Genomic DNA, 26,689 nt, shown 5'->3' with positions numbered 1-26,689 from the left:
TTGCAGTGCACAGGCTTAGAATTAATTAAATTCTCAATTAATTTAGAGTTAATTAAATTCTTAGTTCCCCAACTGGGGATCAAACCTGAGGCCCCTGCATTGGATGGTGAATTTTAACCACTAGACCACCAGGGGAGTCCCACCAGATTTCTAATTTTAGTGGAAGATATATCAACTAGTTTGGAAACCAGGTAGATGGCAGCATAAGGAACCATCCTTTTTGCTAAGACCAAAGTTTATTGGATCAGACAGATGCTTGGCATATATGTAGTTAAAATGGGGATTCAGTTTGTGAGCCATCTCTGATTTGGTGGTAGCTACCCAGAGTTCCTGTGTTTGGGAACAGCTGGGTGCCTCAGTTGAGCTATTTCAAATCCTCAAAGGTGATGCTGTGAAAGTGCTGCACTCAATATGCCAGCAAATTTGGAAAACTCAGCAGTGGCCACAGGACTGGAAAAGGTCAGTTTTCGTTCCAATCCCAAAGAAAGGCAATGCCAAAGAAGGCTCAAACTACCGCACAATTGCACTCATCTCACACACTAGTAAAGTAATGCTCAAAATTCTCCAAGCCAGGCTTCAGCAGTACGTGAACCGTGAACTTCCAGATGTTCAAGCTGGTTTTAGAAAAGGCAGAGGAACCAGAGATCAAATTGCCAATATCCGCTGGATCATCGAAAAAGCAAGAGAGTTCCAGAAAAACATCTATTTCTGCTTTATTGACTATGCCAAAGCCTTTGACTGTGTGGACCACAATAAACTGGAAAATTCTGAAAGACATGGGAATACCAGTCCATCTGACCTGTCTCTTGAGAAACCTGTATGCAGGTCAGGAAGCAACAGTTAGAAATGGACATGGAACAACAGACTGGTTCCAAATAGGAAAAGGAGTACGTCAAGGCTGTATATTGTCACCCTGCTTATTTAACTTCTATGCAGAGTACATCATGAGAAACGCTGGGCTGGAAGAAACACAAGCTGGAATCAAGATTGCTGGGAGAAATATCAATAACCTCAGACATGCGGATGACACCACCCTTATGGCAGAAAGTGAAGAAGAACTAAAGAGCCTCTTGATGAAGGTGAAAGAAGAGAGTGAAAAAGTTGGCTTAAAGCTCAACATTCAGAAAACTAAGATCGTGGCATCTGGTCCCATCACTTCATGGGAAATAGATGGGGAAACAGTGGAAACAGTGTCAGACTTTATTTTTTTGGACTCCAGAATCACTGCTGATGATGACTGCAGCCATGAAATTAAAAGACGCTTACTCCTTGGAAGGAAGGTTATGGCCAACCTAGATAGCATGTTTAAAAGCAGAAACATTACTTTGCCAACAAAAGTCCGTCTAGTCAAGGCTATGGTTTTTCCAGTGGTCATGTATGGATGTGAGAGTTGGACGGTGAAGAAAGCTGAGCGCCGCAGAATTGATGCTTTTGAACTGTGGTGTTGGAGAAGACTCTTGAGAGTCCCTTGGACTGCAAGGAGATCCAATCAATCCATCCTAAAAGAGATCAATCCTGGGTGTTCATTGGAAGGTCTGATGTTGAAGCTGAAACTCCAATACTTTGGCCACCTCATGCGAAGAGTTGACTCATTGGAAAAGACCCTAATGCTGGGTAGGATTGGGGGCGGGAGGAGAAGGGGACGGCAGAGGATGAGATGGTTGGATGACGTCACCGACTCGATGGACATGGGTTTGGGTGGATTCCGGGAGTTGGTGATGGACAGGGAGGCCTGGCGTGCTGCGGTTCATGGGGTCGCAAAGAGTCGGACACGACTGAGCGACTGAACTGAACTGGGTGCCTCAGGGAAGAGCTATGATCCAGTAGCGAGGTCTGCTTTGGGCACAGGAGAGGGAGATGGTAACCCGGGGCTTTGTATCCTCCAACCAGAACAGCATTGTTGGAAGTTGACAGTGTTAGTCGCTCAGTTGTGTCTAGCTCTTTGGGATCCATTGACTGTAGCCCGCCCTGTTCCTCTGTCTGTGGAATTCCCCAGGCAAGAACACTGGAGTATTTGTTGCAGCATGTGGGATCTTTTATTAATAGTTGCGGCATGCGAACTCTTAGTTGCTGCATGTGGGATGTAGTTCCCCAACCAGGGATTGAACCTGGGCCCCCTGCATTGGGAGCTCGGGGTCTTAGCCACTGGACCACCAGGGAAATCCCTCTTTGGACTCTTTAATTAGAATTGGATATTTCTCAGGTTTCCTTGGTTACAGTTTACATACCATTTTATAAGGTTGTTTAGTTTTATACATTATGTGTTTACTTTGATAAGTTTTCTTGACAAAGGGTAGCTTTTTTGTGACCATAAACTCAAATTCTAGAAGTTGCCGTGTGAGGGGGTAATCTAAAGAATAGCTGACTGTGAAAACAACTAATTGTCAAGTAACTCAGCCAGCTGAGGACTCTTCTTAGCTCTCCAGTTCAGGTAATAATTATTTATTAAGTAGCTTAATAAGCTACTTAAGCTTATTAAGTAGCTGAATGCTGCCTTCTGCATTGCTGAATATCTTTATATGTATTCATAAGTCCTTGCTATGGCAAGCTACTTGAAAAACAGGGCTTGAATTCTCATCATAGAGTAAGTGAGGGATTCTCTAAACCAGTGATTTTCTTCAATTCTTTTTCTTTTTATTGTAGTGTTTATTTTTATTTATTTATATATTTGACTGTGCCAGGTCTCAGTTGTGGCGTGCAAACTCCCAGGCCCCCTCTATTGGGAGCGTGGCGTCAGCCTTTGGACTACCAGAGAAGCCTCTCTAAACCAGTGATTTTCTAGGTATATAGTAATTTTTAGGAAGTAGATGTGGCAATATTATGACTTTATATTGGAGAAAGTTTTAGGAGTGCAAACTATGGAAAGTACAACTTCTGGCTGAGGGAATGCATAGTCCATCTGCCCGGTAGGGTGTATTAATATATATTTAGATCTCTGGAAGAGAGCATGAGTTTTTTATGTTTATCAAACAGGAGCATGGATTAAAGGTTGAATTATGCTGTTCCCAACCAGGAAGGGTTAATGATGCTTGTTATTCATTGGCCTAAGGACTATTATTCGTTGGCCTGAAGTTCACAATTAGAGGGAAATAAAGAATGGAAAAAGAACATAGGGTTAATGGAGAAAAAGATAAAGGGGAGTGATACATAAATTGCTGAATCTAACCAGATATTGCAAGCAATAGATAGATAAAAATAAATGTTAATGGACTTAATTTTCCCCTCAACTTTTGAAGTATAAGTTGGACACATAACAGCTGCCTCCAAATTTCTGGCATTGTAACCTTGGGCAGTTCATTCAACATCTCCACCTTAGTTTCTTCCTGTGTATTTAGGAATATAGCTCACAGAGTTATTGTGCAGATTGAACGAGGAGAAGTGAATGAAAGCACTTAATATACACTAGGTGCTCCAATCTTGGTGGAGTTTGGATTGGAACACTCATTGGTTGTGTGTGTGTGTGTGTGTGTTTGCTCCTATGTAGCCAAGAATTAATCTACCTTCAGATCTGATGGGTCAGCACACATGTATTCAGAGCAGACTACTCCTGCCTTGTATGTTAGTTACTATTCTTTCCCTTACTGTCTCCTCCATTCACTGGTTATTTTTCTGTGTTTTAAAAAAGGCAGGTCAATAATTTTCAGATGGTTAATACTTCTGTTGTTATAACACTCAGGTATTATCCCTGGTGTTGGAAATACAGTAAATCTTCTAGAAGGCCATGACTGTTTATGACAGAGTATGCTTAGTTGCTCAGTTGTGTCTGACTCTTTGTGACCCCATGGACTGTAGCTCGCCAGGCTCCTCTGTCCATAGGATTTTCCAAGCAAGAATAGTGGAGAGGGTTGCCATGCCTTCCTCCAGGGGATCTTTTCTACCCAGGGATCCAATCATGGCTCCTGTGTCTCTTGCATTGCAGGCGAATTCTTTACCTGCTGAGCCATTAAGTCATAATAAAAGAAAACTGCCAAAGCAATGTGCTTCTTAGTTAACTTAATTCCACAACACCTCTCTGGGATAGGGTGTGTTATTCCCACTGATAGACTGAGGAAAGGTTCGGAGAGGTGAGTTGACTGGACAGTGGCATACAGCTGTCAGCGGTAGAATCACCATTTAATTTGAATCTAGAGCCTGAGTTCTTATTCTGCCAAGAGACCATTTTATTTTGCTATAGTTGATGGCCAGCCATTGAGTAGGCCTAACCTTTTGAGGCTTTATACAATCTTGTACATTTTTCCTTTTTTGTTTCCCTCTCTCTAGTCAATTCTTACATGTCTTATTAGCATGGAAACTGGAAGTTGAATTGTCTAGCTGACAGTGTCACGTTTTTGCAAACTTTCGGCCCAAGCTTTAAATATTAGGCTTACCCATTTCTTTACTGTGAATTGAGGACAGTTACTTATTTTCTTTCAAGAGGATTTTGAAATTTAAGTGAAATGACAACCTGATGGAAAGTTGTCAGGACTTCCCTGGTGGTCCAGTGGCTAAGACTGCTTGCTCCCAATGCAGGAGGCCTGGGTTTGACCCCTGGTCAGAGAACTAGATTCCATGTGCCACAACTAAGACCAGACACAGCTAAATAAATAAATAATCATTAAAAGCAAAAACAAAAAGATGTGCTCGTCTTGAACACAGTAACTGCATTTTGGAGGACACACTTTGGAGCTAGCATTTCAGGAGAGGGTCTTTGTTCTAAAACTCCTCTGATGACAGAACATGGAGTTCTTTAGAGCACATCATGCTATTGGAGCAGTGTACCCATGTTAGTTTGTTGCCATAGCAGAATCCCATAAACTGGGTAGCTTAAACCATGGAAATTTATTCTCTCACAGTTCTGGAAGCTAGAAGTCCAAGATCAAGGTGTCAGCAGATTTGATTTCTTCTGAAGCCTCTCTCGTCTTGTAGATGGTGCCGTCTTGTAGGTAGTGACCTGGATGGTCTGTCTTGTGTATACAAGTCCCTAGTTCTCCCTGTTCTTATAAGGATCCAGTCATACTGGATTAGGGCTTCACCCTAAGAGCTTCTTTTTAACTTAGTCACCTCTTTAAAGGCTCAATTTCCAAATACAGCCACATTCTGAGGTACTGGGGGTTAGGGCTTTAACACATGGATTTTTGGGGGGAGGATAGGGGTACAGTTCAGCTTATAACAGCCATGCGATACCGATATTTTCCATCCTGTCAGCATGAACTAATTGTCCTAGTCTAAGGTAATTTCCACTTATATAATATTCAAAAGTGCATGCCCACATTAAAAAAAAAAAAGAGCTCCAAGATAAGGATGATTTTTTTATTTACAAAATTTTATCTTAATCATATCTTTAGTCTACTTATAACCACTGATAAGTACCAAGACTTTAAAGTGAAAAACTCTTCCCCAGTGGCTCAGTGGTAAAGAATCTGCCTGTAGTGCAGGAGATGTGGGAGACGTGGGTTCGATCCCCGGGTTGGGAAGATCCTCTGGAGTAGGGCATGGCAACCTACTCTAGGATTCTTGCCTGGAAGTCCCATGGACAGAGAAGCTTGATGGGCTACAGTCCATGAGGTCACAAAGCATTGGACATGACTGAGCTCGTGCGCGCACACTTACCTCTACTGAGACAAGATGGGAGGCGTAAAAGTCCAGAATTTGAGAATTCCTGCCTGGGATCAGCAAGGAGGAGAAAAGGACGCAACCAAATTAAGACTCTGAGCTTGTTATCATTTGTGACTTGCCACTTGAAGCTGGGAAGATTAGGCGTCTATTTATAGGCTGTTTTCTAAGCACAAATGGCATGTTCCTGCTTTGCTGTTTGGGGTGTGGTGCAGGGGTCCTGATACAGTCAGGTTATGCCCTGCTTCTCGACCTTCATGTGCATGTTTTAGGTTATTTATTCTCTAGCACTTATTTTCTTATTTAAAAAAAAAATAAACCTTTTACCTTTCTGCTTAATCCCTTCAAGCCCTGCAATAACTGAGATTTGTTTTTTTGTTTGTTAGTATTTTGGAAGGGGATTGTGCTGGGTCTTTGCAGGTGCACAGGCTTCCCTTGCTGTGGCCTGTGGCCTCAGTAATTGCAGTGCTCGAGCTCTCTAGTTAGGGCACGCAGGCATAGTTACCCTGTAGCCTGTGGGATCTTGGTTTGCCAACCAGGGATTGAACTCGAGTCTCCTGCACCGGAAGGCGAACTCGTAACCACTGGACAACCAGGAAAGTCCCAGTAACTGAGGTTTTTGCCTTGACATGCTTAATAAATCCTGTCTTTTTGCCCCTTCAAAGGTGCTGAACTCTTAATTATAATTATTAACAGTGACCTTTACTTTTTGTTTTGCTCTTCTACCTCCCCGAGTCAGTTTAGGCGCTGTTTAGGCACTGTTAGCTTCTAGAATTGTAATCATCTAGATAATATTTTAATTGATCCTTTCGCAACTGAAGATGTAGCCATTGGGTTTTCTGGAGTGCTGTCAAAAGAGTTCACTTGCTGCTCTTGAACTGTGATGTTAATGGTAGATGATTTGGGAAATGTATAAAAATAGTATAAAGAATAAAAGAGCAAATCACACCTTGCTATATTTCTGGGAGTTAATTTTTTCTGTTCTTAAATTCTCTCAAAACTGTGGTTCCTCATAATCATAATATTTTCTTTATCTTGGTAGGTAAGTGACCTGGTAGGCAGATTTTTTTTTTTACTTTTGTTTCTTTGTTGTTTTTAAAAATTTTTATTGGTGTATACTTGCTTTACAAAGTTGTGTTAGTTTCAAATGAATAGCATAGTGAATCAGTTATATGTATATATATTTTTTCTCTTTTTTTAGCTTCTTTTCCCAAATAGGCCATTTAGAGAGTATTGAGTAGAGTTCCCTGTGCTATACAGTAGGTCCTTGTTAGTTATTTATTTTATGTATAGTAGTGTGTATATGCGGAGAAGGCAGTGGCACCCCACTCCAGTACTCTTGCCTGGAGAATCCCAGGGATGGCAGAGCCTGGTGGGCTGCCGTCTATGGGGTCGCACAGAGTCGGACACGACTGAGGTGACTTAGCAGCAGCAGCAGTGTGTATATGTCAACCCCAGTCTCCTTAGTGATTTCATGGATTCCTTTCCAGCTTTCCAAGTCTCACAATGGTCCTTCTGCAGGATTCTGTCTAATATAGGGAGTTAGGCATCTTTGAGTATGTCTCATCCTTGGATGCCTAATTTGTTATGAAAATATTATTCTTTGTGTCCTGTGTTTATGTCTTTACGTGTATTAATCTCATTTAATCCTCATGGCAACCTTATGGGATAGAAACTATTATCCTCATTTTACATATGAGGAAACTGAGGCTGAGAGGGATTAAGTAATTTTACACCCAGACAGAGTTGATGCTATAGTCTGTGCTCTTGTCCTTCATGCTTTCTGACCTTTTCAAGGAGTAATTTATTGGATACCAGGGTGTGTGAGGGTTTTAATAAGGTAAACATGATCTTTTCCTCATTTTTATTTGGGAACTATCAGTAACTAATATAAGAGTATACCTGGGACTTGGAATGCTATTATATCAGAGATTCAGTGGGGTATCTCTTCAATTCAGATACCATTAGGGCTTAATGATTAATTTCATGTTATTTAAGCATGGTTTAAAAATGTTGCATCCTGTCTGTGGCACATTTTACATTAATAACTTCTTGTTTTTTGAACAGTGGGCCACATTACGAATTGAAACAGGAGTTGCAAAGCAATCAGTTCTTAAAAACTCAGCTTCTGTCGGTAAGTCTCCCTTTTCATTATGGTGGTTAAAATATCCAAATTGGGTAGATATGTGTCTACCCAACTTGAACTTGAAATATATCCAAAATAGTGCATTTTATGGGCCTTGGATTGTTCATAGTTCTGTCCTTTATGCAAAATAGCAGCCTTCTGAGTTCTGGACGACGTTTCACTGTAAAGGTAGTCATAGGATGCTGGTTCATCTATGTGTTCTTACAGGGTATTTCTAAAGGTATGCATTTAAAAGTGGTTGCCCATGGTATTTAAATGGTCTTAAGAAAAAAAAAAAAAGGTTAATTGGACCACCTGGGGTTAAGTTAAACCTATGTTTGAGATTTCATTAACACCTTATTCTAACTTTGGTTCTCAAAGTATGTTCCTTAAAATATTATTTCCTGCTAAAAACCAATTAGTAATTCATGAAAAAAAAAAACAAACTCCCTTGTGATATAAGCTTGGGAGTCACCACATGCTACAGATTCCTTTTGGAGACTAATCATGTCTAGTAATAAAGGCTCAGAAAATTCGGTAGAAAGACACTCCCTTAGTTATTGTTAGAAGTGAGTTACCAAATCAACCTAGCTGACCAGTCCCTGCTTCTGTTTGTGTATTTTTCCTTTGTCCCAAAAACCCCTTTCATGTGGGTTAAGAATTTTAAGAATTTTTTAAGACATGGGGTTCATAGGGGAGTAGAATCCTATGGAAGTAATGGCAGTGAAATTAGGAAGAAATAAACCCTTGATTTAATTAAAAGAATTAGGCTGTGTGTGTTTTCCAAAAATAAATGTATAGAAACAATAGTGTGCCCATCTGATTTAGGGTTCAACATGGTCAAAATGTCAAACATTTCACTAGGTGGAATTTGTCTTCTGAAAACTTGTCTAAGAGGAATTGTAGAAATTATAGTACATTTTGTAAATAAAGGATTTGAATGAACATATCTGTGCATTTTTGTATAGTTGATTGCTATGTTCTACTGATTGAAGCAACTAGTGAGCTTTGTGTTGTCTATGTAAACACCAGAGGATTAGCACCGATAAGGTTTTTACCAAGATTGGGTATTTCCAGCTATACCTGATCCTCTTTTTATTGCCGGATACCCTCTCTGATAGCGACTAAACAGCACAACTTTCTCTGAGCTATAGCAGATCTACTAACTTTTTTTTCTGGGTTCTCTTTAAATGTGTGTCCTGTGATTTAAGGAGAGAAGAAACTTTATTGCTGATTTTTTTGTTGCACTCAGTGAGACTTTGGGCTGTTGTTGACCTTGGATGAAATTCTCTGGGACCCTATAGATTGAGGTGGCAGTGGCCCATATCTTGGGCCATGAATTTAAAAGAGCATAAAGTGTTTCAATTTGGTAGTTAAGAGGATTAAAGTCACTAGGTAAGGGTGTTTGCAGCATTGTTTTAGTTTTGTAAAAATTATTTATTTTTGGCTGTGTCAGGTCTTAGTTGCAGCACTTAGGCCTCTCTAGTTGAGGCACACAGGCTTAGTTGCCCCAAGGCATGCGGGGTCTTAGTTCCTTGGCCAGGGTGTCGCACCCGAGTCCCCTGTGTTAGAAGGCAGATTCTCAACCCCTGAGCCACCAGGGAAGTCTCTGTTTTAGTGTTTTCAGCCTAATGGGAATGAATATTTCCACTTGGATTTATTTATTTATTTTTGTTGCGCTCTTGTCTTTTCTGTCTTTGGTCTTTGCCTGTTCCTTGGTACCTCCAGGAGACAGTGGAAGTGAGCAGGAGGGAAAAATACACATCACAATGGTTGAGAGTAATGTGTTGACTCTTTTGATGTCATCAAACACTTTGGATGTCTACAAAATTTATCCTGTTTGCTTCTGAGTGGCTGCTCTTCCTTTCAGCCTGTGCAGTTGGGAATTGACTACTGCAGAGACCAAGCATTTGTTGCCAGTGAGGTTGACAAGGGATCCGTGGGTGATTAAGACATGGTTCCTGTGGGGAGACGGGCATCCACTGCGATAAATGCTAAAATAGCTACATAAGCAGAGAATGATGTGAGATCTCACGTAGGCTCTGCCATGCGCTGCTTCCATCTCTGTTAATCCCACAGCTGTGCTTGGTATGCCCCTCTCCTCCTGACTTATGTCCTGCTTGGGTCGCCCGGTGGCAGGGTGTGTCTCCTCTGGATACATCCTGGTGCTTGGAGTCAGCTGGGAGGTGGTGTCAGAGTCCCAGACAGAGGCAGAGGGTGATGAAACCTCGAGCACTTGTGTGTCTGGCTGGTGCAATCTCCTGCCTTCGGAGCATCCTGCCTCTGTCCCGCAGCCAACTAGAGCACAAGTCAAGGTTGAGCCACGCAGAGTTTAGGCAAGGGTCACTGGCAGGCCACGGGCCGGGGGTGCGGGTATGTCCAAATGATGTAGTGCTGATGAAAGGTTTGGGGAACCAAGAGGAAGAGATGAGCTAAACAGGAACGAGAGTTATGTTTATTTTCTGCATCCAAAAATTCTTTCTGCTGCTCTTACTTGGTGAAACGCATTTTTGGAAACACTTTAAAATCTCCCTCTCCAGTTAAACCCCTCTTGTACTGTATTGGGTTAGCCAAACAAGTTCTTTAGGGTTTTCTGTACCGGCTTATGGAAGAACACAAATGAACTTTTTGACCACCCCAATGTTTTTTCTGTGCCTTTATTGAATAAGCTGATTGAAAGCTGAACTTTGGGAAGTGTTATCTTTGTGCTTAAATACTTCATTGCCGTCCTTGACTGTACTCTACCATGACTTTTATTAAAACACTGTCTTAATTCATTGAGCTTTAAATATAATCATGAATAGGCTCTTTAAGAAGCTCTATCATTGTACATTCCTCTTCTAGGTTAGGGTTAGTGTTAAAACAGTGGTGAATATAAATTTTCTCCTCCCTTCAAGTAACTATGTTATAAAGGAAGCATACATCTTCAGGGGAGAGTACAGAGCTGCCCTCTAACCTAGTTTTTCTTCCCTGAGAGCTGATGTGCTAGAAGGTAATAAGAAAAGAGTCTTGGTTTCTTTGCATCAGCTGTGCTGTAGCCATAGGACAAATGCATCTCCTTGGAACCCTGGAATGTGATTTTTAACAACTTTGGTTTTACTCTGTTGTAAATAGTGGAAGGGACCTTTGGACTATAAGAAGCCGCTCATCTCTTTCTTTGGGTATCTGATTTCCAGAACTTAGGCTGTCAGATTTGAATGAGTCAGTAACTGTGATTGTCATTGAAATGAATGTCGTTCGTTGATTATGTCATTTTCATGACTCAAGATAAATTCCACTGTAATTGCCTTATGGTGCTGGGACACCGTGATGATTACCAACTGAATGTTGACAGGCAGGAATTAAGGGCCTGCAGTTGCCCTTGCCTGGGGAGTGAGTCACAAACTATACACGCAGAGGCTGTGGCTCAGACCTGCTGGTGTTCCCTGGTACGTGTTGCTGGCCTGACTCAGCATTATCGTCAGTGGGGAAACACACTTGCCTCCTCCGGTCCTCCACCTTGCTCTGTTCCAGCAAGGATTTGGGGTCACGTGGCCTACCGTTAATTAAGCCCCTGGGCTAAATTTTTCTTCTGCCCTACATCTCTTGCCCCTGAGCACCCCCACCCCACCTCTCCCTCCTCCCAAACACACACAAATGACAAAATGCTGCGCTGAAGCTTCTGATGTACCTGTTCAAGGAGATTCAGCCCGACTAATGTCTCCCACTAATTTCATTCACCTTTGGAATTTTTTTGTGAGAACTGACTAACCATGTTGATACCAGTACAACATTATTATTAGTAGTAGTAGTAGTAGTTGTTGTTACATTGCTCAGTTGTATCCAGCTCTGTGTGAACCCGTAGACTGTAACCCACCAGGCTCCCCCGTTCATAGGATTTCCCAGGCAAGAATACTGGAGTGGATTGCCATTTCTTTCTCCAGGGGTCTTCCTGACCCAGGGATTGAACCCGGGTCTCCTGCCTGGCGACTTCCCTGGTGGCTCAGAGGGTAAAGCGTCTGCCTGCCATGCGGGAGACTTGGGTTTGATCCCTGGGTCGGGAAGATCCCCTGGAGAAGGAAATGGCAACCCACTCCAGTATTCTTGCCTGGAGCATCCCATGGACAGAGAAGCCTGGTGGGCTACAGTCCATGGGGTCACAAAGAGTCGGACACGACTGAGTGACTTCACTTATCACTTATCTCCTGCCTGGCAGGTGGATTCTTTACCACTGAGCCACTTGGGAAGCCTGTGATTCGGTTTATATGAATCGACCAGGAGAGATGAATCCACAGACACAGATACAGACAGGGGCTGGGGTGGGAGCTAAGGAGTGACTGCTGCACGGGTTCAAGTCTCCCTTGGTGGGAATGAAAATGTTCTGGAACCAGATAGAGGGGCCGCTGCACACTGTGAATGAGCTAAATACCACTGAATTAGACACTTGAAAATAGTGAATTTGGTGTTAGAAGAATTTCACCTCAATTTTTTTTTTCTTCTTGCCATGCAGCAAGGCATGTGGGATTCTTTACCACTGAGCTATAATGACAACTTAGTTTAGTGACACTTTGGAGGACCATTTGGCAATTTGTAGCAAAGTTGAAGACCTACTCATTACCCGTTAACTCCTCAATTCCTGTGATATCGAACCTATCCGAACTCAGCATGTATGTGTTAGGAGACATGTTACGAGTGCATGGAAACTTGGAAATGTGGAGACGACCCGGTTACTCCTGAGGAAGGAAGATTATCTAAGCTGCTTTATTTATACTGTACAGCAATCAAAATGAATTAACTGGATTTACATGAAGCAAACAAAATAGACAACTCTCAAACAACGTTGAGAGAAAATAAATGTACAGTGTAATAATATTCATTTAAAATTGAATACCTTAAACAGATACTATATATTTATGTAGATATATGTCGATTAGTAATAAAATACTTGTGGAAATGATACATCTGCTAGAAGGAAGGTCAGATGGAGAGGTGGGCTTTAACTGTACCTATAATTTTTGCTTTAAAAAAATAACTGATGCAGATAGGCCAGTGGGTTTCTTTTCTTTGTGGAATTCGTATGTTTTGGTTAAACTTGTATTTTAAACATAAACCAATCAAATAAGTTATTAATATCAATAATCATTCAGCTAGAGTCTGTAGTCTGATGAATGGAACTAGTTTCATGTGAATAGAAAACAGACACTTATCTCAGGAGTGTGACTGATGGACTCAAGCTCCAAAGTTCATCTCTAGTCAGTATGGCCTGTGCCTGGAATTTAAACTTAAACCTGTTTAACAGAGGCACTAGTAACGGAGTTAGAGCTGCGTTTCGCAACCTTAGTACTACTGACATTTTGTTATCGTTCAGTCACTTAGTCGTGTCCGACTCTTTGCGACCCCATGGACTACTGCCCACCAGGCTCCTCTGTCCATGGGATTCTCCAGGCAAGAATACTGGAATGGGTTGCCATTTCTTCCTCCAGGGGATCTTCCCGACCCAGGAACTGAACCAGGGTCTCCTGCATTGTGGGTGGATTCTTTCCCAACTGAGCTATCAGGAAAGCCCCAAATGAAGGCTCTGCCCTCTCTGAAGCTGAATCATTCTCTGTTACAGGGAGCGGTCCTGCATAGGGTTCCGGGTCTCTACTCACTAGGCGACAGTTAACACACTGTTCATGTGACAACCAACAGTGTCCCCAGATATTGCCCACTGTCCCCTGGGGGCAAAATCCTCCTCTTTTCTCCCCCACCCCACCTTCTACTTCTCTTAGTGAATAATATGTTAGTCTATTGGTACCCACTCTCATTGGAATAATTTATTTAGTTTTCTAACCAGTAGCCCCTCGAAGGAGCAGAACTTGATTTCTCCAGTTTGTGGCGACTGGTTTCGGGGGAGATGGACTGCAAGGTAAGGCGTGGAAACCACAGGGTTACCGGGGTCAATGGATGGTGGGAGGGGAGGCGGCGGGTTCCTTAAGGAAAGGAAGAGGCGAGTGGAGGGAATCTTCCTTCAAAGTTCACCTCGTCATCTGATGAAAATAGACTTCCTCTTTTAGAGGAATCTTGGCTCTCTCACCTCTGAACGCAGATGACTGTGCATGTAATTCTGGCCAATAGTGAGTACGCGGGATGGAGTGGTTCTGGCAGGAAAGAGAAGACCGGACCTCAGAGCAGACTAATGATCTTAACTGCATGGTGAGGGATGGGTGGAAAAAGAGCAATTTGAGCCTTAAGTCACAGAAAAGGAGGCTCCTAGCCTAAGAAACCAGTTTTTCCAGCATGTTTTAGCCCATAAAACCTACTCTATTATTTTTCAAGATTGTTTTCCTTTTCATATAGCTGTAACAAAGTGGATGACTTGCCCTGTGCCCTGTCCCTATTTTCTATGAAATTAGGTTGTTTTTTTTTAATTTATTTTTTAAAAATTTATTTATTTTTTAAATAAAGGATAATTGCTTTATAGAATTTTCTTGTTTTCTGCCAAACATCAATAAGAATCAGCCATAAAAAAAAAAGTACCTAATCTAAGCAGATTTTTAATCTAATGGCTACCCACTCCAGTTTCCTAGCCTGGGAAATCCCATGGACAGAGGAGCCTGGCAGGCTGCAGTCCATGGAATCACAGAGTTGGACTGCATTTTCCGGGTGGCTCAGTGGTAAAGAATCTGCCAAGGCAGGAGACACAGGTTTGACACAGGGGATCTTCCCTGGGTTGGAATGGTCCCCTGGTGAAGGAAGTGGCAACCCATTTCAGTATTCTTGCCTGGGAAATCCCATGGACAGAAGAACCTGGCAGGCTATAGTCCATGGGGTTGCAAAATAGAAACAACTTAGTGACTAAACAACAACAAATCCTCACCTGTTGGAGTCTTGTTGGTGATTTTGCTCTCTTCATCCCAGGTCCCTCAGTTGTTTAGAAGAGGGTAACTGCATTTCAGAATTACGAGATTTGGAAAAGCTGGGTGTAAACGAAGACTCGAGGATTCTTTGAGAGGGAAAAGAATGTAGGATCAGATGATAAGACAGTCACCTCAAGAGCACATCTCCTGTTTATTTAGAGTTCTCTTTACTGCTGGGAGGGGTGGACGTCTCACTGGGGACTTATCGAATTTAAAATGCAGCTTGTCATTTTAGAAGCGTTCCTAAAACCAGCCTCCCCACCCTCCATACCCCTTCAGGCCACCCTACACTACAGAGAAAACCCTGATCAAAGCTCCAAAGCTTTTCCATTCTGTTTCTGCCTTATAGATGAAAACCTATCAGTTCAGTTCAGTTCAGTTCAGTCGCTCAGTCGTGTCCGACTCTTTGCGACCCCATGAATTGCAGCATGCCAGGCCTCTCTGTCCATCACCAACTCCCGGAGTCTACCCAAACCCATGTCCATCGAGTCAGTGATGCCATCCAACCATCTCATACTCTGTCGTCCCCTTCTCCTGCCCCTAGTCCTACCCAGCATTAGGGTCTTTTCCAATGAGTCAACTCTTCGCATGAGGTGGCCAAAGTATTGGAGTTTCAGCTTCAACATCAGTCCTTCCAATGAACACCCAGGATTGATTTCCTTTAGGATGGATTGATTGGGTCTCCTTGCAGTCCAAGGGACTCTCAAGAGTCTTCTCCAACACCACAGTTCAAAAGCATCAATTCTATGGCGCTCAGCTTTCTTCACCATCCAACTCTCACATCCATACATGACCACTGGAAAAACCATAGCCTTGACTAGACGGACTTTTGTTGGCAAAGTAACATCTCTGCTTTTAAATATGCTATCTAGGTTGGCCATAACCTTCCTTCCAAGGATTAAGCATCTTTTAATTTCATGGCTGCAATCACCATCAGCAGTGATTTTGGAGCCCCCCAAAATAAAGTCTGACACTGTTTCCACTGTTTCCCCATCTATTTCCCATGAAGTGATGGGACCAGATGCCATGATCTTAGTTTTCTGAACATTAAGCTTTAAGCCAACTTTTTCACTCTCCTCTTTCACCTTCATCAAGAGGCTCTTTAGTTCTTCTTCACTTTCTGCCATAAGGGTGGTGTCATCCGCATATCTGAGGTTATTGATATTTCTCCCGGCAATCTTGATTCCAGCTTGTGTTTCTTCCAGCCCAGCGTTTCTCATGATGTACTCTGCATATAAGTTAAATAAGCAGGGTGTCAATATACAGCCTTAATGTATTCCTTTTCCTATTTCGAACCATTCTGTTGTGCCATGTCCAGTTCTAACTGTTGCTTCCTGACCTGCATACAGGTTTCTCAAGAGACAGGTCAGATGGACTGGTATTCCCATCTCTTTCAGAATTTTCCACAGTTTATTGTGGTCCACACAGTCAAAGGCTTTGGCATAGTCAATCAAGCAGAAATAGATGTTTTTCTGGAACTCTCTTGCTTTTTCGATGATCCAGCGGATATTGGCAATTTGATCTCTGGTTCCTCTGCCTTTTCTAAAACCAGCTTGAACATCTGGAAGTTCACGGTTCACGTATTGCTGAAGCCTGGCTTGGAGAATTTTGAGCATGACTTTACTAGCGTGTGAGATGAGTGCAATTGTGCAGTAGTTTGAGCCTTCTTTGGCATTGCCTTTCTTTGAGATTGTAAAGAAAACTGACCTCTTCCAGTCCTGTGGCCACTGCTGAGTTTTCCAAATTTGTTGGCATATCGAGTACAGCACTTTCACAGCATCATCTTTCAGTATTTGAAATAGCTCAACTGGAATTCCATCACCTCCACTAGCTTTGTTCGTAGTGATGCTTTCTAAGGCCCACTTGACTTCACATTCCAGGATGTCTGGCTCTAGGTGAGTGATCACACCATCATGATTATCTGGGTCGTGAAGATCTTTTTTGTACAGTTCGTCTGTGTATTCTTGCCACCTCTTAATATCTTCTGCTTCTGTTAGGTCCATACCATTTCTGTCCTTTATCGAGCCTATCTTTGCATGAAATGTTCCTTTGGTATCTCTTAATTTTCTTGAAGAGGTCTCTAGTCTTTCCCAGTCTGTTGTTTTCCTCTATTTCTTTGCATTGATCGCTGAGGAAGGCTTTCTTATCTCTCCTTACTATTCTTTGGAACTCTGCATTCAGATGGGAGTATCTTTCCTTTTCTCCTTTGCTTTTCGCTTCTCTTCTCTTCCCAGCTATCTGTAAGGCCTCCTCAGACAGCCATTTTGCTTTTTTGCATTTCTTTTCCATGGAGATTGTCTTGATCCCTGTCGCCTGTACAATGTCACTAACCTCTGTCCATAGTTCATCAGGCACTCTGTCTATTAGATCTAGTCTCTTAAATCTATTTGTCACTTCTACTGTATACTCATAAGGGATTTGTTCTAGGTCATACCTGAATGGACTAGTGGTTTTCCCTACTTTCTTCAAATTAAGTCTGAATTTGGCAATAAGCAGTTCATGATCTGAGCCACAGTCTGCTCCCGGTCTTGTTTTTGCTGACTGCATAGAGCTTCTCCATCTTTGGCTGCAAAGAATATAATCAGTCTGATTTCGGTGTTGACCATCTGGTGATGTCCACGTGTAGAGTCTTCTCTTGTGTTGTTGGAAGAGGGTGTTTGCTGTTTACCAGTGCGTTCTCTTGGCAAAACTCTATTAGCCTTTGCCCTGCTTCATTCTGTACTCCAAGGCCAAATTTGCCTGTTATGCCAGGCAAACCTATCAATAATAATACTAATCACCACTCTTTGTTAAACACTGACTCCATTGTGTAAACTTAATTTATATTGTTCATGTCAACATAATGTCTTGTTAGGGCTTTCCATGTGGCTCAGTGGTAAAAAGAACCCACTTGCAAGGCAGAAGACATGGAATTGATCCCTGGGTCAGGAAGATCCCCTGGAGAAGGAAATGGCAACCCACTCTAGTATTCTTGCTTGGAGAATCCCAGGGACAGAAGAGCCTGGCGGGCTACAGTACATGAGGTCTCAAAAGAGTCAGACACGACTTAGCAACTATACAACAACATTTTCTTAATCCTTATTTTATGGATGGGAAAACTATAGATGAAGAAGCTCAAGTAACTTGCTTCAGATCACGTCACTAGTCAAAGGCAGCCTGGAAAGGAATCTCAATTTGTCTTTCCTACTCAAAACCCCTTGCCACCACTCCCTGCCCTAATCCATGCCTTCCTTACCAGCCTGTCTGGTCAGCGTCTTCTGATTCTCCATTTAAAGGTTGAGGTGACTCTTGCACAAATGAGAACTCCTCTGCTGGGTGTTGGCTTTGTCACATCCTAGGAAACTCATAACATTTCAATCTCAAGACATCAACAGAAATTTTAAAGAAATGAATCAGTTCAGACTATTCAACATTATGATCAAAACTACTGTACATAAATGTCAAACCCTAAGACTGACATTTTAATTGAATTAATGGTTCATTTGATGATGAAGTTTTATGGACACTTTTGTGTTGTGGAATTTCTTGTTTAATCTGATTAGTTATGTCCAAAGCAATGAATAGTGTGTGTCAGTCAGAATATGAGTCAACAGTGTATTGACTGAGATGTTAAAATGTTAGTTGTTAAAATGAAACTATGCCTGTTATTCCAAATGCCTGTTGGTTTCTCTGCAGTGTCAATTGACAGCTGATTACAGTGTCCATACTTCTACCCCACTGATGCCTTGAAATGGGTATAAATACATAATTCATTCCATGATTATACATCTGGGGCTAAAATCCTCCCATGTTATAATGAGTATTTGCTGTTTTGTAAGTTGCTGAACTACTGAGGGATATAATGATGGAAATGATGGTAGGTTTTCTCATCCACGTTTCTCAAGAGGTTGCAAGTACATTTCTAGTACTTCTGGCTTAGTACTTTGAGTCTTGATAACCGAGACACTAATAGCAAGTTACTCACAATGAAAATGGCAAATCGTGAAAATAGAACATTTATTTCAGCAGAACTTTTTCTTCCATCTTAATCCCAAATAACAGGGTCAACAAATGCATTCTGTTGGGTTGGCAGAAAGTTCATTGGGGTTTTTCCATACACTGTTATAGAAAAACCCAAATGAACTTTTTGGGCAATCCAGGACCATGTTAATCTTCCTGTGACCCTGGAGACATCACTAAGTGATGATGTCTTTGTCACCATTCAGCCTTCTTTATGATCCAACTCTCATATCCGTATATGAATACTTGAAAAACTATAGCTTTGACTGTACGGACCTTTGTCGGCAAAATGATGTCTCTGCTTTTTAATACACTGTCTAGGTTTGTCATAGCTTTTCTTCCAAGGAGCAAGCATCTTTTAATTTCGCGGCTACAGTTACCATCTGCAGTGATTTTGGAGCCCCAGAAAATAAAATCTGTCACTGTTTCCACTTTTTTCCCATCTGGGTAGTAGCTGTTTTTTTTCTTCTCCTGGATGACTGAGTGGCACTGGATTGCATTCTGAACGCTGCTGTACCCTTCCTGTACCGTTCTATGTTTGGGTCCTGTACCTCCTCAAATAGAACTAACTTACGTGAATGGACCTGCAAACACGTGTTCCCATGTTTGAAAGTTTGCAAGTTGAAGGTTATGTAGGGGACTTACTGTACTTTGGAGACAGTGCAAATACATAGCAAATGACACCTTTCTTCAAGTTCCAAGAGAAAAGATTGTTATGGATGTTGATTTCAGATATCCCTTTGTAACCAGTGGCACTCTCTTGGTTTAAGCAAAGTGGAAATTGATAATGAATTCCAGAGACGATCCCTTAAAAGGGAGAAAGAAAGGAGATTAAAATTGGATAGACAGTGCAGATGTTGGCTATGTTTGATTTATAACGTGCACCTGCTTGGTAGACTATGTAAAAATACTCCAAGTCTTTGCAGAGGGTTGGTGTTGTTGATTTTTTTCCCAAGAGTGGTAAACTTTTTGTTTATTTAGTTGGTATCTGTTAGTGTTTCATGCAGACCTGAATCCCTTCCTCTTCCTGCTTCTGCAACAGCATTCGCACATTTACTTGAATAAATGAATGTCCTCATTTTCTGTGACTCACATGTTCACACAATGAGTCTTTTTGTCAGTCAGTGGCAACCCACATGACCCTCTACAACAGTTATCGAGTGTGTGACGCCAGCAGGTGTTGTGAAATCCCAGCGTGGCAGTGCTCATCCTCTGATGCCCCTCTCAACGAGCCTGTGCCCAAGATCGCTATCAGTAGGGAAGTTTGCATCTCAGAATACCTGTGCAAGAGAAGAACAGGCATTTTGTAATCAACAAAAAGAGCCAACATCCTTTTCTTTTTTTTTTTTAAAAGGCAGGACATTGCTTTGCCATTTCACCCTCATCTTTTTTTAAAAAAACATTATTTATTTATGGTTGCGCTGGGTCTTTGTTGCTGTGTGCCAGCCGTCTCTAGTTGTGATGACGACCAGGGGGCTACTCTCTAGTTGCGGTACATGGGCTTCTGATTGCAGTGGTTTCTCTTGTTGTGGAGCATGGGCTCTAGGCACATCAGCTTCAGTAGTTGTGACTCATGGGCTCTAGAGCACAGGCTCAAGAGTTGTGGCGCATGAGCTTAGTTGCAACATGTGGGATCTTCCCAGATCAGGGATCAAACCCATGTGCCCTGCATTGCCAGGCAGAGTCTTAACCACTGGACCACCAGAGAAGTCCCCACCCTCATCTTCACAGGACAAGCCATCCTTTGTGTCTTTTAGTATAAGCCTGATTTAGATTTAGAAACTTACAAGTGATAGTTTGTAAGTTTGATGAAACATAGACTTTCCCCCCTTGTCTTTGCAGATAATCAGTTAAAACAACTCCTGCATCATATAATGAGTGGGGTTGGTGATTCATGGGCTCAAGGAAGATGAAAAGGGGAAAATGGAGTTCCACTGATGTGGAGAATTTTGAATGATTTTTGGAAAAAGAGTATCAGGTGGAAGAAATTGTAAGCAAAGGCAGAAGTGTAGGAGAGTCTAAGAGGAATTAGGGGCCTAAGAACTAGGGGCCTAGGCTGGCTGGAGCTAGGATGAGGGAAGATGAGTTGGAGGTGGAAAGAATCGAGATCGGATGTTTCAGTTCTGAAAGATCTTGAATGCCAGGCCAGGAGATTATTTAATTAAATTCCGGACAAATGTGGTAGCTTTGTGGAAGTGGGGCTAGACAGGAAGAGGATGGGGGAAGTGGAGAAAGGATGGTGGTAGATGGAAAGCCATTCTGGAAAGTAAAGGGGCTTTGAACCAGAGCCGTGGTGGCTGGTGCGGAGGTGGAGGGTCTGGGCAGCCATATATTATAAAATGCAAGCCTTGGGGTAGAAATCAGGACTAGAGTTGCACATTTGGGAGTTATTTGCAGAGGGTGGAAGTTGAAATGGTGGACGGAGGGAACTCACTTAGTAAAAGACATTTTATTGAGGCTAGAGAGAAAAGAAAAATAGAAAAGGAACAGGAAGAGATAAATGAACCAAATGAGGATTCACCAGGGAAGAGAATAGGAGCAGAGAGAGTGGAAATTCAGAGGAGACGGAGTTCTAACTGTATGTTTTCTCTCTGTATTTCACTGATACTCTTTTTTTTCCTTAGTTTTTTTCCTTAGTTTTAACTAATTAATCTATTTGACTAACTGCAAGGAGTCTTAGTTGCAGCACTCGGATCTTCGATCTTTGTTGCGGCCTGGGGGATGTTTTAACTGAGGCGTGTGGGATCTAGTTCCCTGACCAGGGATCCAACCAGGGCCCTGTGCATTGGGAAGGCGAAGTCTTAGCCTCTAGACTGCTAGGGAAGTCCCGAAACCCTTTAGTCTTAATTTGCATTTCTTTTATAGAGAGTGTAATTTGGTACTTGTTTTATGTTTTTAAGGGCCGTTTGTATTTGTTTTTCTGGGAACTGTCTACTCCCATCTTTGATTATTTTTCTTTTTTTTTTTGGCCACTTTTCTATTTCTCTTGATTTCTGTTTCACTTTGACATCTAGGATCTTCTCATACATTAAAGTGGTTAGCTTTTGTCTCTGCAGAGATAAAAGTGCTGCTTTCAGTTTGCAATTTGTGTTTTGTCCTTTGCTTATCATGTGTCTTACTTTACGAGTTTTTTTCATCTTTATGTAGTCAAACTTATCAGTATTTTCTTTTATAGCATCTGGATTTTATGAGTTTTCTAGTAGAAAGATTTTTCCTTCTGCCAAGTCCTAAGGGGATTCTCTAATGTTTTCTTTGATTACTTTTATGGCTTTAAAAACATTTAAATCTTTGATTCATTTATTCTGGTCTGTTTGTCCAGATGACTATCCAGATGTTGCCAACTCCCTATTAAAAAGCCCATCTCTACCCAAGTGATTTTCACTGCATCCTTCATAGTTTCCTGTCTTCTAGTATATTTTTGGATCTATTTCTGAACTTTCTGTTCTGTAACATTTACTTGTCTTTTCTTGCATGGGTATGTTGCTTTAATTATTGACATTTTAACAGATTGTTTTAGTATCTGGTAGGGATTGCTGTTTGGTCACTTTTCCTTACAGAAAACTGTCTTGATAATTCTTGCTTTTGACACATATGGTCTTGAGATTTAGCTTGTCTGTGATCAAGAGGAAATACAACATCTGTTTTTATTGGCATTGTGTTAAATTTATAAATTTCCTGAGGGTGGTTTGAAATTATCAGTGTTGAGTCTTCCTCTCCAAGGATATTACATCTTTCCATTTGTTTAGATGTTGTTTTTTTTTCCGTATTGTCCAGAGGTGTTTGAAAGTTTTCCTTAGATAGTGTAGATTTTGTCTCAAGTTTATAATTCTAGCTGATATTATAAATGGAGCATCTTCTTCCATCGTATCTTCTAACTGGGTGTTGTTTGTATATTGGAAAGCTTTTGATTTTAGTAAGGCAGAAGGATATAATCAAGTAAGAATTCTCCTACTGTATGTAGATTTTCATATTTCCTTGTTTTTTTTCCCAGGTATGCAGTTATTTTATTGTCAAATAGTGATAGTTTTGCCACCTATTATTCAACTTTAGTTTGTATTTTATTTCTTTTCCGGTTTATTCTCTTTCTTTCTTTTTTTTTGATTGCATCACACTGCGTGTTGGATCTTAGTTCCCTGACTGGGGATCAAACCCGTGCCCCCTGCAGTGGGAGTGTGGAGTCTGAACCACTGGACTGCCAGCAAAGTCCCTCTTTTCCCTTTTGTACTTCATTTCTTTCCCTGGTCTGATTGTTCTGGCTGCTGCTCCAGCACAGTGCCGACTAGCAGTGCTGTTAGCTGTCACTACTACTGGGGACAGGTCTCCAGTATCTCCTGGTAAGCATCAGGTTGGGCTTGAGCTAGTTTTCCATCTTATGATAAATACTTCTTGATGCTTGTTTTGTAAGTCAAGAACAAATGTTGAAGTTTTAATGTTTTTTCAGCGTGTTTGGTGATAAATATACATTTCCCCCCCTTAGGCATGTTTTGGTAAATTACATTAATAGCATGATATTTGAGTAATCTCTGAGTTTATGGACTAAACACTGCTTGACCATGATATGGTGCTAGAAACTGTCTGCCAAAATTGGAGTTAGGATTTTTTGCAATTGATCCTTATACTTGAGGTTAATGTGTTACCTACCAACTTACTTTTTCCCCCTCCTTCCGTTCTTTCCCCTTGTCTCCTTTTCTTTTCAGATTTAAAGGTTTGGTAGGATTCCTTGTAAAAAAGGTTGGTGTCTGAGACTGATAAAGTTTCTTTACCCCCACAACATTATTTCATTTGTGCAAATGGTTCTCTTTAGATCATTCATCTCTTTCTGTCAGTATTAGTAATTTTTTTTTTTTTTAGTTAGAAAGCCAACCCTTTTGCTCAGCTTGTTATTAAATTTGCCAGGACTTTGTGCAAAGTTGTTTCTTATTCCTTTAATACTTTCTGTTTATATTATTTCTTTTTTTCTCTTTTTTGGTTGTGTTGGATTTTCGTTGCTGCGTGCAGGCTCTCTCTAGTTACATCACACAGGGGCTTCTTTAGTTGTGGTGCAAGGCTTCTTGTTTTGATGTGCAGGCTTCTCTAGTTTCTATTTTCATCTTTGCAAATTCTTATTTCATACTTACGTGACTTTCTCCCCTGTGCTTATTTTTCTTGCTTGGATTAACTTATGGGATATATAGGTGTTTAAAGTAAACTTTACCCTTTTTATGTAAAAAAGAAAAAAAAAAGTTGAACATTGTAACTCTTAAATGTGCCAACTGGGGAAACGTTCCTAGAGGAGCATAATTTCATAACTAATGCTTTTTTAAAAACTAGGCCATCATGATAGAGTAGCGCTTAGGAAACCAGAAGTGCTAAGTCAGCATTTATTTTTAGCACATATCATGTATACGATAATGATAGCTTCATGATAGTTCTGATTTTGTCCACCCCTTTTTTTTGGTCTGTGCAGCTTGAAGGATCTATGTGGAATCTTAGATCCCCCACCAGGGATTGAACCCAGGTGCTTGGCTGTGAAAGTGCCAAGTCCTAACCACTGGACCACCAGGAAATTCCTTGCCCCCTTTTCTTTTTATGGTTCTATTTTATGGTACACGTGAATCTAGTTCTAAAGGAGGGACACTTGTGAGACTTCTATGTAGTGATTTTGTTTTCAGTTTGCATTGTTTTCACATTTTTGCTTTTTATCTTGACCAGTCTCTCCATTTCCAAGAAGACAGAAACCTCAGACCTTAAAACAACATGCAAATAGCAACTCCTCTTACAAGTACATTGCTAATTTGACCATCAGATAGCTAAAATATCAATAATAGGTGAAAATAAGAGGAAGATGCTAATGTGTATGAAATCTCAGTGTTCTAATATTTATTGGTAATAACGTGGTTCTCTCAATCCCAAGTATTTCTTCTTCTAAACCTTTTTAGGGGGCTTCCCCGGTGACTTAGCGGCAAAAACTCCACCTGTAATGCAAGAGATGTGGGTTTGATCCCTGGTTCAGGAAGATCCCCTTGAGGAGGACATGGCAACCTACTCCGGTTTTCTTGCCGGGAAAATCCCATAGACAGAGGAGCCTGGCAGGCTACAGTCGATGGGGTCACAGAGTTGGACATGACTGAAGAGACTGAGCACGCACAACCATTTTAGGTTGTAGAGTGAGTGTGTTAACATAGATCTGTCGCTTGTAGCAACAAAATAATAATGATTCAGAGGTAGGGGTCAATCCAGGTTTTGTGGGGGCCTGACGCTTAGACAGTTTGGAGACTCTGTTTAAGAAAAATAGTACTCAAAATTAGATGTGGGAGCTTTGAAGGGTCTGTGCTGGTGAGGAAACTGAGGCTTAACCTCGTTAACGGCACGGTCCATCTATCTTTGGCTCAGAGACCTTGAGTTCAGTGTACAGTCATGGCTGAGGATGTAGCAGGTTATTTATTGGGACCACAAGAGATAAAGGCTGTTTTCTACAAAACTTGCCTGGGTGACAGTACAGGTTACTGTCCCTCTGTTAATATAACAGTCGTAGACAATTGTAGAATACACCTTAGCGATAGCAGTAAGCATCAAGGATGATTATCCTTTCTAAACCTTGACTGATCCCCAAGAGACATGGGGCAGCTGCCTCTGCCTCAGAGAGGACTTGAAGAAGGAAGATACAGGCAGGACATCTGGGTGCTGAGTCATAAACTGGACAGAACAGCCTCCTCACAGAACTTGAGCCTGGCCAAACTACAAACCGAGGGAGTATTAAATAGACCGCTGCCCAGGGGCTGTTCTTTGTTGGGCTTGTAGTGGGAAGACCTAAACAGATGTGCTCCAGTCCATAAAGATTCCTGCCTCTGCTAAAAAAAGCAACAACAAAACAGTGACTTGAGTTCTGGCTTCTTGGGAAAGATGATTGAGCCTGGGTCAGTTAGTGACAAGTGCGTGTCCAGATTAATGGCAGATGGAGGCCACTTACGGATTTTCCCGTATCGAAGTTCCATTTCTTCCTTCAGAGGTAGGAGAGATATTAGGAAGAACTGCTACTCGAGTAGGGCTTCTGTTTAGCAAGGAAAAACTAGGCTGATGTGGAGTTGATGAGGGAAGATCTTAATCATGTCTTTGAGGTTTGTGAAAGAGCAAGTGTTGGACAGAGTAACATGGAATTTGGAAACTTAGGATATGAAGGAACGTTTAGTTTCAGGATCACAAGCTTGGTTTTTAAATCCTGGTTCTACTCCTCTTTTTCCCCATGGCCCTGGGCAAGTTAATTACTCTGAGTCTTAATTTCCTCAGCTGCAAAATGGGGATAATAGACAGGACCTCCCAGGATTATGGGGATTCCATCAGTGTGTATGTCAAGGGCTTAGCACACAGTCTGGCATCAGGAAGCACTCAGTAAATGTCAGCTGTCTTTTAGTTCAGGAAAGAAGACAAAAATATCCATGGGAAATGTAGATGTGATTGGCTAGAGCCTCTAATGGAGAGGCTAAAAGCTGAAAGCTGTGGAGACTTTTTTTTTTTTGTCCACACAGTGTACCATACAGCATGTGGGATCTTAATTCCTTGACGAGGGATAGAACCCGTGTCCCTTGAGTTGGGAGCGTGGAGTCTTAACTGCTGGACCACCAGAGAAGTCCCTGTGGAGACTCTTAAAAAAAAAAAAACCTGTGGCATAATTAGCATACATTAAACTGTACAAATATCAGCTGTTCAACAAGGTGAATTTTTACATGTTTGTAGACCAATGTGACTACCACCCAGATTCAACTAAAGATCGTATTCATCATCTCAAGGTTCTCTCAGACCTCTCTCTAGGAGGCATCATGGCGTGTGTATAATTATGTGCTGTCACTCTCTTGATTTCTGTCATCATCATTTAGTTTTTCCCATTTATTGAAATTCACATAAACGGAATCATACAGTTCGGGCTCTTTTGTGTCAGTTTTTTCACCCAGCGTAATGTTTATGCAATTTCCCCTTGTTGTGGCATGAATCAGTGGGTTTTTTTTTTTAATTGCCGTCAACTATTTCTTTATATGGGGCTTCCCACGTGGCACTCATGGTAAAGAACCCACCTGTCATTGCAAATGCAGGAGACTTAAGAGACGCTGGCTCCATCCCT

The 26,689-nt window shown here is 41.5% G+C and overlaps 1 protein-coding gene across 7 annotated transcripts in view; it reads left to right on the top strand.

Moving 5' to 3' along the window:
* Positions 1 to 26,689, top strand: part of GPAT3 (glycerol-3-phosphate acyltransferase 3) — a 75,294-nt gene that overhangs the window by 10,832 nt on the left and 37,773 nt on the right. For 5 of the 7 annotated variants that reach the window (XM_081582292.1, XM_081582285.1, XM_081582302.1 and 2 more), the window contains exon 3: positions 7,660 to 7,726. In XM_081582292.1, coding sequence (XP_081438418.1) covers positions 7,660 to 7,726 — 67 coding nt within the window. Of the gene's footprint in view, positions 1 to 5,579; positions 5,772 to 7,659; positions 7,727 to 9,512; positions 9,637 to 26,689 lie in introns of those variants that run through there. The other 2 variants (XM_081582319.1, XM_081582310.1) reach the window with 2 other exon arrangements.

Source organism: Giraffa tippelskirchi, chromosome 1 (genome assembly GCF_054371585.1).
Source record: "Giraffa tippelskirchi isolate mGirTip1 chromosome 1, T2T-mGirTip1v1.2.pri, whole genome shotgun sequence".
NCBI lineage: Eukaryota > Metazoa > Chordata > Mammalia > Artiodactyla > Giraffidae > Giraffa > Giraffa tippelskirchi.
This window is presented reverse-complemented; position numbering and strand designations above follow the sequence as displayed.